Source organism: Eutrigla gurnardus (assembly GCF_963514095.1).
Source record: "Eutrigla gurnardus genome assembly, chromosome: 11".
Classification (NCBI taxonomy): Eukaryota; Metazoa; Chordata; class Actinopteri; order Perciformes; family Triglidae; genus Eutrigla; species Eutrigla gurnardus.
The window spans coordinates 11,317,393-11,332,413 of NC_139925.1; the positions used below are offsets into that span (position 1 = coordinate 11,317,393).

At 46.2% G+C, this 15,021-nt stretch overlaps 1 protein-coding gene across 10 annotated transcripts in view; it reads left to right on the top strand.

Moving 5' to 3' along the window:
* kcnma1a (potassium large conductance calcium-activated channel, subfamily M, alpha member 1a) overlaps nt 1–15,021 on the top strand; it is a 119,625-nt gene that overhangs the window by 22,779 nt on the left and 81,825 nt on the right. For all 10 annotated transcript variants that reach the window (XM_084021499.1, XM_084021508.1, XM_084021501.1 and 7 more), the window contains exon 2: nt 6,155–6,316. In XM_084021499.1, coding sequence (XP_083877625.1) covers nt 6,155–6,316 — 162 coding nt within the window. The remainder of the gene's footprint in view (nt 1–6,154; nt 6,317–15,021) is intronic.

The following is a 15,021-nucleotide window of genomic DNA, read 5'->3' on the forward strand; positions in this document are numbered from 1 at the left end:
TAACTCCCCGTCAAATACAGGAGAAGCAGAGATCAGCCAATGCGGCGACGAGCTTCTAGTCAGACAGCTGCTTACCTTGTTTAGGGTGAATCATAAAGCTTCGCAGAAAGGAGAAGAGGTGTTTGCTGGGTACGAAATCCTACGATGTGTTATGAGTCATTTCTCTGGATTTCTAAGAGCAAAAAAAAAAAAAAAAAATGACGATATTGATTGTTTTGAGGTATGAAATTGCTGTGGTGCCATTATTGCTCAGTCACATAGAAGAGTGAAGAGAAGGGACTTTGTTTGTTAACTAGGGAATCGAGATACAGCCGCGCATGAGGTGGTTTTCTGTTTAAATGTTCTGATAAATTCCGAATCATTCTTTTATTAAATAGCTTGCGTCTTAAGTATGCCCTCATTTAATCCACGGGGGTTTATTATCTTAATGTCAGCAGATAATGGCCCGGGCCAAAGGCGTTACGGATGACAAGCGCAGACCTTTCAATCTCCCACAATTCACTCCGTCATCTATTTTTATCCCGGTCCGCTGGAGCTTGAAATGTTCTATCAATGGAAGAGGTGCAGTACAGCATTATGAATCAACAAGACGGTACATTCAAGATTCCCCCCCCTCCCCTCCCCCCTCCCCCCTCCAGTCGTGGGGGAAGTCACGCTAATGCAGATGTGTCTTTATTCCGTGCTCTTTTATGTGAGCAGAGGGACATGAAAGGGGTTACGTTCTGCTTGTTCATATCGCCGTCTTATTGTCTCTCCCCGCTAGCCAAGGAGACGTCATATTGGGGGGGAAGAAAAAAAAAACAACCAAGAAGCTATACTTGGAGTGCAGCCATTTTGAGGAATGAGTTCCTGTCGTGTTGTGCGGATGGCTGTGCTGTCCGGTGGTGATGCAGAGAGATGTAAACTTGTTTGGCTTGTCTCCCTGTTTGCCGACATTGTTGATGTCATCTGTTTAGGTGAGTGTCTAATCCCGCTCTGGCCTGCAGTGCTCAATAGGCCTGGCACAGATAGTGATTCTGGAGATCCACTACCTTTTTCAATCCCACAGTTTCTCGGTGCACAATGCTGAAACCTGTGATCTTGTTTGTCTTGTTTAGCACTCAACACTCACTGTTTTCATAGTATCTATACCACATGTGCAGATTTGCTCTGCAGCTTCTGAAAATCCCATTAGAGTGGCGATAGAGAACATTGTGTGGATAGTGGTGACATGTATGTTTGCTGTCCGGAGCAGATTGCATTCCAGGTGGTACCTGTTTAATCCCCGAGTCAAACACATGGCAGCCGAGGTAAGCCCTCAACATCGGGATCAGCAGGCTTTGGCCCGTAGTGTCCCATCATCTCTTATTTTTGAATTCTGTCTTTTGCAGGAATATATTTATACTAAGTTAGTGAATCCCGTTCCGCTTCCCCGTGGAGCTGATAATAAGAAAGTCTCTACCATTTGTTCCATATGGTTCAGCAGGCATGACCTGTACACAGAAATAACATCTTTCCTCCACATGGCGTTGGTCCGATTCAAGCCTTGCACCTGTGTATGTGTGCGTGTGCGTTCATATGTGACGACTCTCCGTATTCGTCCTCCCCTCTTCCCCCTCTCTCGCTGTGACCCAGTGTCGGTTTGTAACCCTGGGACACTGGGTAACTGTACCGGCATTAAAATAGCAAACGGGGGAACGGAGCATGTTATGAGATTCGCTAGTTTCACGTCTCCCTGGGTGAGGCTATAAATAGCCCTCTCGCACTGGAATAGAGTTTTCCCCAGCGATGCGGACGAAAGCCAGGGGAACAGCTGCGCTTAAGCCAAGTCCTGTTAGATCAGCGGAGTCACATGGGCATGCCCCTGTCTCTCTCTCTTGTCTTTTCTTTCCCGTCTCGCTCTCTCTGTCTCCCCTCCCTCACTCTCACTCCCTGTTTGTCTTGTTCCCAATCTGTCCTGCTGTCCGTCTTTCTCCTACTTGTTTATCTTGTCTTGCAGTATATCTGTCTCCCTCTCACGCCACCACCCCCCCTGTCTGTCTGTCTGTCTGTCTGTTTGCCCAGTGTCCTGTCTCTCTTGATGTCTTTTAATTTGTGTCTCTCTGTCATTACCTCTGTCCCCTTTGCTTCATTGTGCTGTCATTCTATCGCCTTTGTTTGAGTTGGTGTCCTTCTCCGTCTCCCATAACCTCTGCCTGTTTGTCCCTGTCCTGTAGATTTCTCACCGTCAGTCCCTCTGTCTTTTTTTATCCGTGTCATGTTTTATCTGTCTTTCTCATTATTACCAGACCTCCCCTGTGTGCTCCGTTAATTGGTACAATCCTAATATTAACACTGTTCATCTGTGTTGTCCTAAAAAAGGTTTCTTGCAGCAGGAGGTTGAACTACATACATTTTTAAATGGAAACACTTCACATTAATTAGTCCATAAAGGGTCTGTTAATTTGCTAAATGTATAAATAAGAGTGCTGCATTGCATTTCTCATATCACAGTTGTATTTAATGTATTTAGACGGTGAATCCTGCATGCTGCCAGCATTCATTTATTTGTTTTATTGTATAATACATTTAAATCAACAATAAATAAAAAAATAATCTCTACTGTGCAGGCAAAATATAAAGGTTAATCAAAAAAGAATCAGTCCAAGCATAATATCCAAACTAGAAATGATTATCATAACCTTAAATTTATGATACTTTCAATCCTGCTTGATGTTGACCTATGTTGATGATTTAGTAGTGTGGTTAAATACTGCAGCAAACTCTCCTTGAGTGTGTGAAGAAGACCGAGCGTGTGAAGTGGTTTACCTGGCTGAGAGGGTGGAGGCGTGAGGCCGGTCGCCTGCAGCTCTGCAGCTCACCACGGCTGCGCCCTGCAACGCTACAGAAAAATGCTGAAAATGGCCGTTGTCTTGTTTTGTAGAAGCATTTTTGATGACCAATCGCTCTCACTGCTGTCAGCGTTTCCTGTGACAGCTTCAGTCAAACTAACAGGAGACGCAAATGTTAGGTTTGCATTAACCCTGATGTACTGTAGCTCTGATAGCATCACTTCCAGTGATCCCCTCGTTTGGTGATGGCAGGCTACGCCACCAACCACCAAAGATTATATAGAGATGGAATTAGTGAATGTATGAACATTGCTTTTTCAGTAAATGTAGTGCTGGCAAGGATTTTGTTCTCCAGTCTACTAGGTGTGCATGAACACACCGTTCACTTTCTATTTATTTAGAAATCTAGCTGTTGCTCCCTCTCCCCCCTCTGTCTCCCTGTCTCTCTCTCGGTTTGACATCACAGGTGTGTATATATAGCCAGCAGATGGATTCTCCGATGGCAGGCTGCTCCAGTGCATCTCTCTCTCTCTCTCTGTCCCTCTCTGTGTCTCTCTCTCCCTCCTCCCCTCTGCTCAGGCCTACCGCCGACCACTCAAATGAACTAGAAGAAAATTCCTTGTTTACATTGTCTCATCTGATCTGCCCAACCATCAGTTTGTGACTGCATCCATTATTCATGTGTTCCCCTCTGCCCCCCCCCCCCCCCCCCCCCCCCCAAACACACACACACACACACACAGCACAACATTACTGCTGCTCAATGTATTCTCATAGCCTCCATGATCAGGGGGGTGAAGCTGTTCCCGTTTTAACCCGGCATCCGTGGACACAGAGCCCACATAGTACATTTAACCTTTATTCCAAGTATCGAAATCCTCTTACATTCCACGTCCCACTGCGTTTTTTTTTTTTTTTTGAAGACTAATTCATGAGGACATTGTCGTTTGGTGTTTCCATGATGCGATGTAGCAAACCTGTCAGTCAGTTAGCAGTGTTTACCACCAAGCCACTGTGACAGCGCTAATGTCCTGAGGCGTAATTTGGAGGAATCCGTAGCGAGTTGGTTGGGGGAGCAAGGAAACAGGTATTGCTACTACGTGACCTGCTTGAGGTACGGTAGCTTTGGTGCGACGCGCTCCGGTTCCCGCCGCGGCGTACGTGAGCGGGGTGTGAAGTTGGAGGGTCCCAGAAGTAGCTGCCGAGCACAGACGGCAACACACTGCTACACCGCCGCAACATGCCAGGAGTGCTATCGAGCCGGCACGCGGCCAACGGGAGTGAAACCTTAGACGTCCCTGTGTACGTCTGCAAATACACACTTTGCAGGCTATTTGGCAGAATGTGACAGGCGGGACGCATGCTGGCTACGTAGTCGAGGCCGTGCTGAAGAAGTATGGGCACGGTGTGGCGGACAGAATTTTAGTGGCGCGGCCTGCGTATTCACTTAGATATTGCATGTTTCTTAGAAAGAAACTTGAATAGGTAAGATTTTGAAATATATTTGCGAAAGTTATCATTAAGATAGAATTAAGTTTAGTTGATTTAAAAGTAAATTAAAGAAAAAGTTGGATTCAAATATAAAAAATCTATTTTTTTAAGCTAGAAATTGCTTATTTTAATTGACAACCATTTGTGCAAAAATACAGCACTCAACTTTGCTCCGCATAATCATCAAGCTCTTCCTTGTTCAATCCTTTTGTCGACATGTAGGAGTCTCACTTTCTCACAGCAGGGCTTTTAATGTGTTTTTAGAACCATTCAAACGCCGCAATTTAATCCCAAAATGTCAGAAGATCAGGCTGCTTCCCATTAATGGCAGTATACCATTTATAACCGGGCCCACTCATGACAGGTACTTTAAAAGTTTGTTAGCCTCCTAACACTAAGCTATTTAACAAGTATATGAAGCACAAGTAACCAAATTATCCAGCGCGGTACTGAGAGGCCCGGCGGCAGGAGCAGATAATGATCTTATGACTAAGTCAGGCTTTTTTAGGGCCAGTTCATTGGCATTGTTATGGGGTTGGAATCAAATTAGGAAAATGGCAGCTGTGTCCATGCCATATCATTATGAAATGTAATCCAATTTGAGGAGACAATCCTCTTGAAATGGACAGAGCACTCTCTTGGTCTCGTCTGCTCTTTAGCTTTGCAGAAATCCAGTTTGTTTTTTTTGTGGAGACGTACGGTATCGGTCACCCAAGTCGCTGCTTGGCCTCTGGGTCGCGTACTCTTCCTGGAATGAAACGTGTCTTGTGTTACGACATCTTTATTTATTTATTGTTTTTATACTTGAGTCATAATTTTTGAATGCTATGGGGTCATCCAAAAAGAAAAGAACTGCAGCAATGTGACATGGACGGTACTGGGGGAAACCAGTTTGACTCTGTGGACATAGCACATCATTTGCTTTGATGGCTACTTTGATGGGGACATTGTAAAATGCGTTCCAAGCGCTGCATGTTTTCCCCGGCTGTAACCCGAGCCGGCCTCCTAGGAAAGGAGCTGTGGGCCGCCATCAAGAAGGTTTGAAAGTTATTGTGATTCCAGGAATTCTCCGCTAAACGCCATTTGCTGGGCTTAAGCACGTGGTTTCATGAGGCACACACACACACGACCCTTCACTCTGCGTCTTTGTGCGTGCTATTGTAGGATTCTGTTGCCTCGAAGGGGTGAACGCGGGGAAATCTACTCATTCCCCTTTTCTGCCAGAAGGGCAGGAACGCTGAGTGCCCTGCTTGTGTCAAATCAGGAGTGAGTGAATGGCTGGAGAGGAACAGCTGCATGCGATGACTGTGCCCGAGCAAAGCATGTCAACGAGCTGCCATGCAACTCTGCTCACTCAGTCGGACACGGGAAGGGACCGCTGAAAGGCCCACATGACAACGCCGTTACTCTCTCAACCCTGTGGAACAATTAACTTGGAGGCCATATGTGCAAAATGAGGAGAGTGACTGCACATACATTCTGGCGTTATCTAACAAAATGTGCACTATTCAAACTCAGAGATTCAACATATAGCAAATGGATGCCATTACATTAGCCGTCCACTTAGCAAGTTTTGCTACAATAGAGATGTAATTTGTGTGCTGATTTTACTATCAAATTGTGGTGCTTTTAGGGTTCCTGATGCCTGCACTTGGTTTCCCGTCATAAGAGAAATAGATTTGCCCGTGGCCAACAATGTCTTTCTATCCTCGCTGTTAAATGCCACTTCAAGTTTGTGCTTTTTCATCCTCCCCTGCAGATTCCTCCTCCCTAAAGCCTTGTTCCTGTTTTTTCTGTTCTCTCTTTAATATGCTCCATTTCCTCACACACGCGTTGTTTCTTTCTTCCTACAGGAGGCTCAGAAGGTGATCAATCCCGCCAACAATCCGGCAACAGACAAACCAAAGGGTGATGAGAAGGAGGAGGTCCCGATCAGCGAGGTGGGATGGATGACCTCCGTCAAAGACTGGGCCGGCGTCATGATCTCCGCACAGACGCTCACTGGCAGAGTACTGGTAGGTTTGTCCCCGACTTTGAGTGGACATTAATAATCCCCCAAATCCAGACTCAAATCAATTTGCATCCCCCCCAACCTGCAATTTGATTTAGTGCAGCGGTTTGGTCGTTGGGTTTTCACACCCAAGTTGTGCTTTAAGATTAATCCACTGTATAATCCACTGCCACGCACCCATTCACTCAGGGGTTTCGTACAGGTCCCGCTAGAGATATACTGTAGGGCAGTTAATTTGATCCCCATTCCCCACAGAGGCTAGCGGATGTTCAGTCCTCGCTGAATCTCGGCCGGCTGCTCGGTTGGCACCGTCCAGCCTTCTTTCTGCTGCAATGGCCCGAGTGTGGCACACTGTAACTCACTCTGCTGTGCCTCTGCCAGCTGAACCGAGTGTGTGTGTGTGTGTGTGTGTGTGGGTGGAAATGCACATGTTTGTGTGTACGTGAGGGGATTTATGTCAAGTACGAGAGGTAGCTCGGTGTTTGTGCAGTAGGTAAGAGGCTGTCACTGTGGCTTTTCTCTCGGTATGAATTACAGTCTCTCCCCGGCTGACCTTCCTTTCTTTAGTTTCATCCCTCAATCTGCCCCCAGAAATCTCTCCTGCTCTACAACTCTCTGCCAAATCCTGATGTAACTGCAGTAGTCCGGATCCTATATATATATGAGGTTGCACTGCTATTCAGACTGTTCCCATATTGCGTAAGTTGTACTATGTCAACTGCAGTGAACTACAGTAATTCATGAAAGCTGTCGTCGAGCTGTGCATGTTGTCCAACGTGGCCGTGAACTTGAATGAGCCCCAGTTTTAATCAAACACTGTGATGCATTTCTATAACCAAGGCAGCAAATAGAATGAGGACAGTTACATAGCAAATAAAATTGTCGCACTGGGAGAATTAGCTGACGTGTATAATGCCAAACGACTTTAATGACTCCAAGGATACAGATCCCAAAAGCTGGCAATAAGGACACAGTTTGAGTGCTGTGCTATTTCACGTAACTGCTCTTGCAAAATGCACCATTCGAATTAAAAACTGCCTTTCCGTCAGCAGCATGTGCTCCTCCTCTCAGCTTAGCAAGATGTCTGCCACTTAGCTCCACTGAGCACCAGACATTTGGCTGTGAGCAGCTTGCCGCTGTAATGGCTAGCCGAATTCTATTAGCTGCCTTGATTATTAAACGACTTTGCGGTGTTTGATTAGAACGGGGACTGGTTTAAATTAAGTCCATCTCGGGTGTGCGTGCAGTGTGTGTTTTGCACATGGCCTGCAAATGATATCTTTTCCAATTTAACTTCCATCAGCGGTGTGTCTGTCTTGCACAGACGACCACTGTGCATCTGTGGACTGAAGGAAGCTGCAGCGGGAGTCAGGAAAGAGATGGATTTAAAAAAAAAAAAAAACTGTCATTGTTAATGTCGGCTGGAATGTGGCAGTTTCTTCACGCCTGGTGAGAATAGCTGGGGGTTTAGAAGGATTCATGCATTTCATGGTGGAGACGATGAAGAACCTTGAAGGGGACTGTCAATTTACTAAATGAGCCTCTCTTTCATCACATCCCCACTCACGCAGCTCCGCTGGCATGGACACACAGCTCCCTCTCACTTTCATCTTCTGTTCTGAGTGAGAGCTCCCAATCTGCCCTGTATGTATGTACGAGTGTGTGTGTGTGTGTGGGAGAGAGAGAGAGAGCAAAGACACAAGACAGATACACAAAACAGAGAGTGGTTGAGAGAGTCTATGAGAAATCTGGCACTGGTTGCTTTAAAGAGGGTTTCCAGGCATAGAGAGATCCCGGTGTATCACCTACTGTGATTTGTTCTACTTCTGGTGGGCTTGATCACTCTGCCCAGCAGGCTGAGGCTTGCTTACGTGCACACAGTCTAATGATATGCAGCACAACGTGTACTGGTGAGAGCTGCGTGTAAGTGAATGAGTGTATCTCCTCATGTGGGTGGAATGTGTATATTTGTGGATGCTACTATTTCTCCACATATACATGTGCGTCTGCTTGAGTATCTCTTGAAGTGTGTGTGTGTGTTTTTATGGGATTCTTGCCCTCCCATTAGTGCTTTACTGCAGATCAAAATTGCGATGAGCATCCGTGTACACAGGACCTGGCTGGTAACCATGGCAACTGCTGTGTAGTGGCGCTCAGTCATCTGACATTGGCTGGGTGTCTGCCTGGGCAGAGCGGAGCAGAAGACACACACACACACACACACACACACAAACACACAGGTAAGATTAAAGCTCCTTTCGATCCAGGTGGAGTTGCCAACGCAGATTGAGACAGATAGCCTCTGGTAGGCAGAAAGGCAGAGCCCTCCATCCCCATTCATTTGTTTGCCTTGATGACTTCACTGCCAGGGAAAGTTCAAGTATTCCCCCAGGCTTATTGAATCACCAGACAAATCTAAATCCACCCGGGGCAGCGGCTCGGCCCAGGAGCCCCCCTCATTGTTTCCCCCACGCTGGGCCTGAATTCAAGGCCATGGTTTTGTTGTCTTCTCTGTGTGACTTTGCCAAACCGCTTTGCTCTGATGAGAAAGGAATTAAATGAACACACACATCCACCCACACTGCATAACCATTCGAACCAGACATATGCTACATGGGAATCATCGCGGCAATTAGCGGGCCTGTTTTAAAGGAGCCCCATCGCTGAGCTACATGCTGCGGGAGCAGAAAGCTATTACGGCTTACGCCATTGCTGTGTGTGTGTGTGTGTGTGTGTGTGTGTGTGTGTGTGTGTGTGTGTGTGTGTGTGTGTGTGTGTGTGTGTGTGTGTGTGTGTGTGTGTGTGTGTGTGTGTGTGTGTGTGTGTGTGTGTGTGTGTGTGTGTGTGTGTGTGTGTGTGTGTGTGTGTGTGTGTGTGTGTGTCCTTTGCCTTATGTGGTTTTGAGAGACAAAGGTGCTGATACTATGTTGTTCGTCAAAGCCCCCTGTTGTTGTGTGATAGTAGCCTCTGTCTGTAACCTACACACACACATGGAGCCATATATCCTATTTCGATTACACCTCCGTGTCACCTGGAGTGCATGAGCCACTTTTGCTCCTCTGTGTGGGTCTTTAGCTTATTGTATCCCCGCTCACCTTTTACAATATCACCGTATGAAATATTTATCACCTCACCCGCACATGGACCTGCCTCCAGTGTGGTTTTCAGTTGACTCCGAGCTTGGGGTCAAAGGGGAAAAAAACACAACGGGGTGATGAACCTTTAACGACGCGATCCTCCTGCTGGTAATGGAGAGGAAATAAAACACACCTTTTTCTAACAATAATCACACATAGAACATAACCAAATGAAAGATGATTGGCAGGTGAGAATGTCCTTCTGTGGGGGACTTGCGTGGAGCAGGAAGCAACAAAGCGAAGTGCCAGCTGCAGCTTGAGGAGGAAGTGCCTCTCCGAGCCCCGCGAGACAGCTGTCCGCACAAAGACGCTGCACGTGGAAATCGCCTGCGGAAGGCAGAGCACCTCTGGTCTGTTTCATCAGCGTCCTGACGACCGTATCACTCCAGTTGCCTCGTAGAAAGACCTCATTAAGCATTCAAGGGCACGCCGTCCGAGGGAAATGTCTAGTCGGACAGCTGGGGGAGTACGAGCGGGCGGAATTCTTGTGCTGCATTACCACGGCATCTAATCGAATTGATTCCCGCTTTAATGCTACAGTCACAACGTATGTAATCCCGTAATGTCCAACGAAAACAACGGGGATTACAACCCATGAATGTAGATATTCGCCCCGTCTCTCTGTGCGGTGGATTTTCACGGCGCGGTGGGTCCAGAAATAGGTCAACCCTGCCATCTTTCTTAATGGGATCTTGGGTGGCAACCGAGGGACCATCTGTTCACATGGTCCGCTCCCTCAACCCTGTGGTCATCCCTCTGCTCCCCGTCCACACACACACACACACACACACACACACACTGCATGGCACGCTGCATATTGACCCCTGTCATCTCCGAATACAACACATCTGGCTATCTCCGGAGCAGAGTGACACATGTGTTCTCACTGTAACTGTAACAAATCCAGCTGTTTCAAAAACCAATTCTGCAGTAAAGCCTCTGCCGGGAAACACCCTTTTTCTTTCTCACACTTTCCCCCACACCTTTGCCTGTGTTTACCCCTCTCGTCTCATTTTCTCCGTTACGTGTGAGGACGGTTGCTTGCAGTTTGTGCGTGCGTGTGTGTGCGTGCGCGTGTATCTTGGCAGGAAACGAGGTGAGGTTGAGTGTGTGAGGGCGCCGTGGGTACCCTCACTTGTGTTTCCACGTGTCCTCAAAAATCCGGTTGTGTTGAAAATAAGTGCGAATGTGTTCTCTCTCACCCCCTGCGACCGCCTGCGTGCAGCACAGCTGTTATTCACGGTGTTCTACTTTTTTTCTCGTGTTGTTTATGTTTGTGCGCTTTGCATTTACCCCTATAAGTGCATTTATGTACTGACGATCCTTGGGGTTTGCATAGGCAAATTCTGCTGCTCCACTGGGAACCACTGGAATCTGTTTGCATCCGTGTGTGCGTGTACAAGTAGTCGTTTTCTCATGTGCGTGCATGAATATGTAAATGCATGTCTGTGTGAGTCTGGCTGGCTAATTAGGCTTTCCCGTCGAGTGTGTGGAACTCATTTATTGCTGTCAGTAAACTCCTCAGCGTGGATGCAGCTGTCAACACGCCACCATCCCCTCGCATCACGCTCCTCTGTGACAATACCCTCAACACTCTGCAGGAAAGTAACAGCATATGTCTCTTCATATGCATTCAGCGGGGTAAGATTGGCCATTATATCGCATGATTGCATATGGCATGATTCGACTGGAATGAAATACACGAGACCAGAGGTGTCAAAAGTACATTATAGAAGTATAGATACTTGTAAAGGTGGAAAAACTATAGGCTCTGAAATGTACTCAAAGTATAAAGTAAATATCATATTAATAAGAAAAAAAACATTGATTATTCCCCTCAAATGCATTAAAACTAAAGTAACCTGTGTTGAAAATGTGTAGAAAGTACGGATAAAAATGTAGGTAGTACAGATACCTGAATATTCTACTTGAGTACACTAAAGTATTTGTACTTTGAAACCTCTGCACAAGAAAACAAAAACTCTTCATGTACAGTTTACAACATACATTTGTGAAACAACCACATCATTAGATCAAATTGTCATGATACGACACACACACACACACACACACACACACACACACACACACACACACACACACACACACACACACACACACACACACACAGACATGTCATGTCATGTTGACATGAGAAATGAACTATCGATAGCTGCACAGACGGTCTCTCCAGGAATCGGCACAGTCGCTCCACGACCCAATTCCTCTGTAAATGAATAGCAGTGGACACATTTTTCCACCTCCGTGTTCGGCGTTGGGTGACATGTGACACTTTGCTCCAGCGATGTGTTCCTCTGTAATAAAAACTCAATTTTGAAACCGGTATTCTCGTAACTCAAACTCAACGCCCTCTGAAACCTCCAGGTTGTCTCTTCCTCGCCTCCCATTTCTCCCAGTTGTTGCCGGCTATTCATTTGGTCATTTGCCATAATTTCCCAGTTCAGTCGATGGCAATCCAATTGGCAATGACTTTAATCCCCCTGAACAGTGATGAATAGCTGTTGATGCTGGAGGGACGAGCACTGCAGCAGAGAGAGAGGGAGAATCCACAACAACACGGCACTTTGAGGATCAGATTAGGCGACATTTTATTGCATAGAGTAGATATGATCTCTTTCATAATATGAATTTGGACCAGGATGACTTAATAGGTAAGTGAGTGACTGATGGGTGGGGCTCTCTGTATAGAATATTTACTTGGAAGTGGTTTGGTTTTTAAGCCACCATTGTGACACGAATGCAGGCTCACAGCACAGACCGTCAGACATTCCACAAGAAGAATCGCAATAACTTTGATCACCTGACGTGGCTGTACTTTATGTTTAATACTAATATAAAAATATTACCATGCTAAACTAACATGGTGAACTTGGTTAACATACTCCCTGCTACATGTCAGCACATTAGCATTTTCATTGCGTGAATCGTATCATGATTAAGGTATTCTATTTTTAATGGAATTCAATTTCAATTGAATTCTAATGCTTAGAATTCAACAAAGTAAAACACCTGAAGTTTCAGCCTTATAGTCATAGTGAAGTAATTATGTAAGTGTATGACCAGTGTGAGTATGTGTGTGTTGATTCGGGTATCTATTTTATGTATTAATAAATGTTTGTGTTCTTGTTTTTATTGGTTTCCTACTTTAGAATGATTAAGCTGCAGTTCAGAATGTATTCTCATACCAGGGCCACACGTCAGCTGTGTGAAAGCAGCCCTGCTGGCTAGCTTTTTATGGGGAGCTGCCACATAAGAAACATAAGCTGTGCACCGAGTGTTGCAGGAGGAGGAGGAGGAGGAGGAGGAGGAGGAGGGACGAGAGGGGAAGTAGGGGAGTCACAGAGGGAAAGAGGAGCAACAGGGAGCCCTGCCATCAAGCTGCATATTTATAGCCGGTATAAATTCACACGCTGCTTTCTCACTTAGCAAGCAGACATAGTGCTGCACATCTGAGCATGCATATATAAATATGGGCACAGCGTACAGTGTTATATTACCCAGAAAACATCATTTCAAATTCTGTCGTGTAAGAGTAGAAGAAGGGTGCCGAGTGCTCGAAACCATCACAGCGACAGTCTGAGTCACTCGGCCAGATAAACCGGAGGAGAAGGATTCGATAAATAGTTTTTGAAATGTGCACCAAGTAGCTTGTATCGCCTAAGTGATAACACCATTCACACCCTGGCTGAGTTCCACTTTCTTCCTTCGTTCCATTTAATTGATCAGCTTTTGAATTTGCAGCACACCAGGGAGAGTTTTACAACTCTGGAAATAGCTGGTCTCAATTTGTCCTCATGAATGATTTCCCTGCATCCCCCGCTACAAGCCTGCCGTAACTCTGAGCCATTCCGCGGAGTGACTCATCGTTTGCTCGTTCCTCCTTTTCTCCCATCTATGAAGCCATCCATTCGCCACCTGGGCCTCTATCGCTGAGGAACCACTGACCCAAGTTTGGTCGTTTCCGAACAAAATCCACCAGTCATTCAAATAAAAAATACTTACAAAAAAAAATCATGCCCCCGTAACTAATGTGTAAGGTTTTTTTATTTCATAATTGTTCTCATGTATTGCGTTTCTGGTGGAACTGCCCTTGGAGTGTCGTTAGAAAAGCCTTTAATCACTAGGCTAATTACACCAACACCCACTGTAGCTTTTTAAACAAGTTGTCCATGCTGTTAGGTAATTACAATATTGCCTCCAGTGAACCTCAGCGAGTGGTCGTGATATTGTGTTTACATTTTATTTTTACAATGTGATTATTTATACCCTGCTGGAACCTGCATGCTGAGGAGTGACGGGGGGAGTCAGAAATGAGATTGCATTTAGAGTGGCAACCACATTAGAGGGCAGGCTGACAGACAGACAGACAGACAGACAGACAGACAGTTTGAGGCACACAGTCAGCGAGCAAACAGTCCGACAGGCAAATAGGCAAACGGACAGGCGGGAAAATTACATGCAGACAGAGAGAGACCTAAGTAGGCAGTCGCAGCGGAGGCAGACATTCCCGTGTTTGTCATTCCCCCCCCCCGGTCACCCCCAAGACGGCGCTCTCCTGTCTCATTCCTGTCATGGCTGCCTGGTATTGTTTCGGGGCAGGAGTGCCGAGTGACTCAGTGCCTCTGGGATGACGCACACCTTAATGGATCAGAACTTGCCGCATCACATTGATCCAACCACATCCAACAGCGCTGCCACTGCCAGACACATCTCTTAAAGCTTTTCCAAAAATAAGATTAGGGACAGGGGACATTACCAAGCTGAGCGACGGAATGGAAAATTCCTCCTGGTTGCAAAAACTGCAGATTAAACAAAAAGTTGTATTTGTCTTCCTGATGCAGAAGTGTGTTGCAGGGCATTGCCTTTATTGGTTAATTAAAGTGCAGCTTGATAAAGCGCACCGTTAACGTTCGACATAGCTAATTATCCAGTCACCTGCAGCACATTGAACAACCTTCCTGCAAATGTTGCAATAGATCTCGCTGTCGCCCGTTGCTGGTAAACAAGCTTTACATTGTGCCTCAGCACTCTTGCTTGCTCAGCTGTCCGTCATGTTCACACTCTCAACTCACCCACTCAGAGGTCCCGACATTAAAGGAGCATTTCTCACACATCCCCTCACAGAAGAGCTTCTTTTCCCTCCTCGGATTAGTTTGCTTAGTAGCAAACATTAAATCATCGTCTGCTTGTGAAATGAAGGTAAATTGGCCTGAAGGAAGTAATACCTCGCAGCTCCATGCTGGAGGTGTTGCCCTCTGACTCACTCTGTGCTCCGAGCCCCCCGGAGTGGGCTGCGGCATTAAGAGAGTTTCCCAGCTGGGACCGATGAAGTATAAAATTATTAACATTTTTATCTACGCAGGCTTTATTATGCTGCGTGTCGATTGCTCTGCGGAGCGGGAGCTGCCTCCTCTTCGCGCTATGTCTCACCATCCATACATCAGCAGGTCTGAGTCACACAGAGAGCGCGACGGTGTGGGAGTGAAAGGATCACTGGAGGATGGAGCTGACTGCATCCCTATCCTCTGCGTTCTAGGGTGGACAGGGTTAT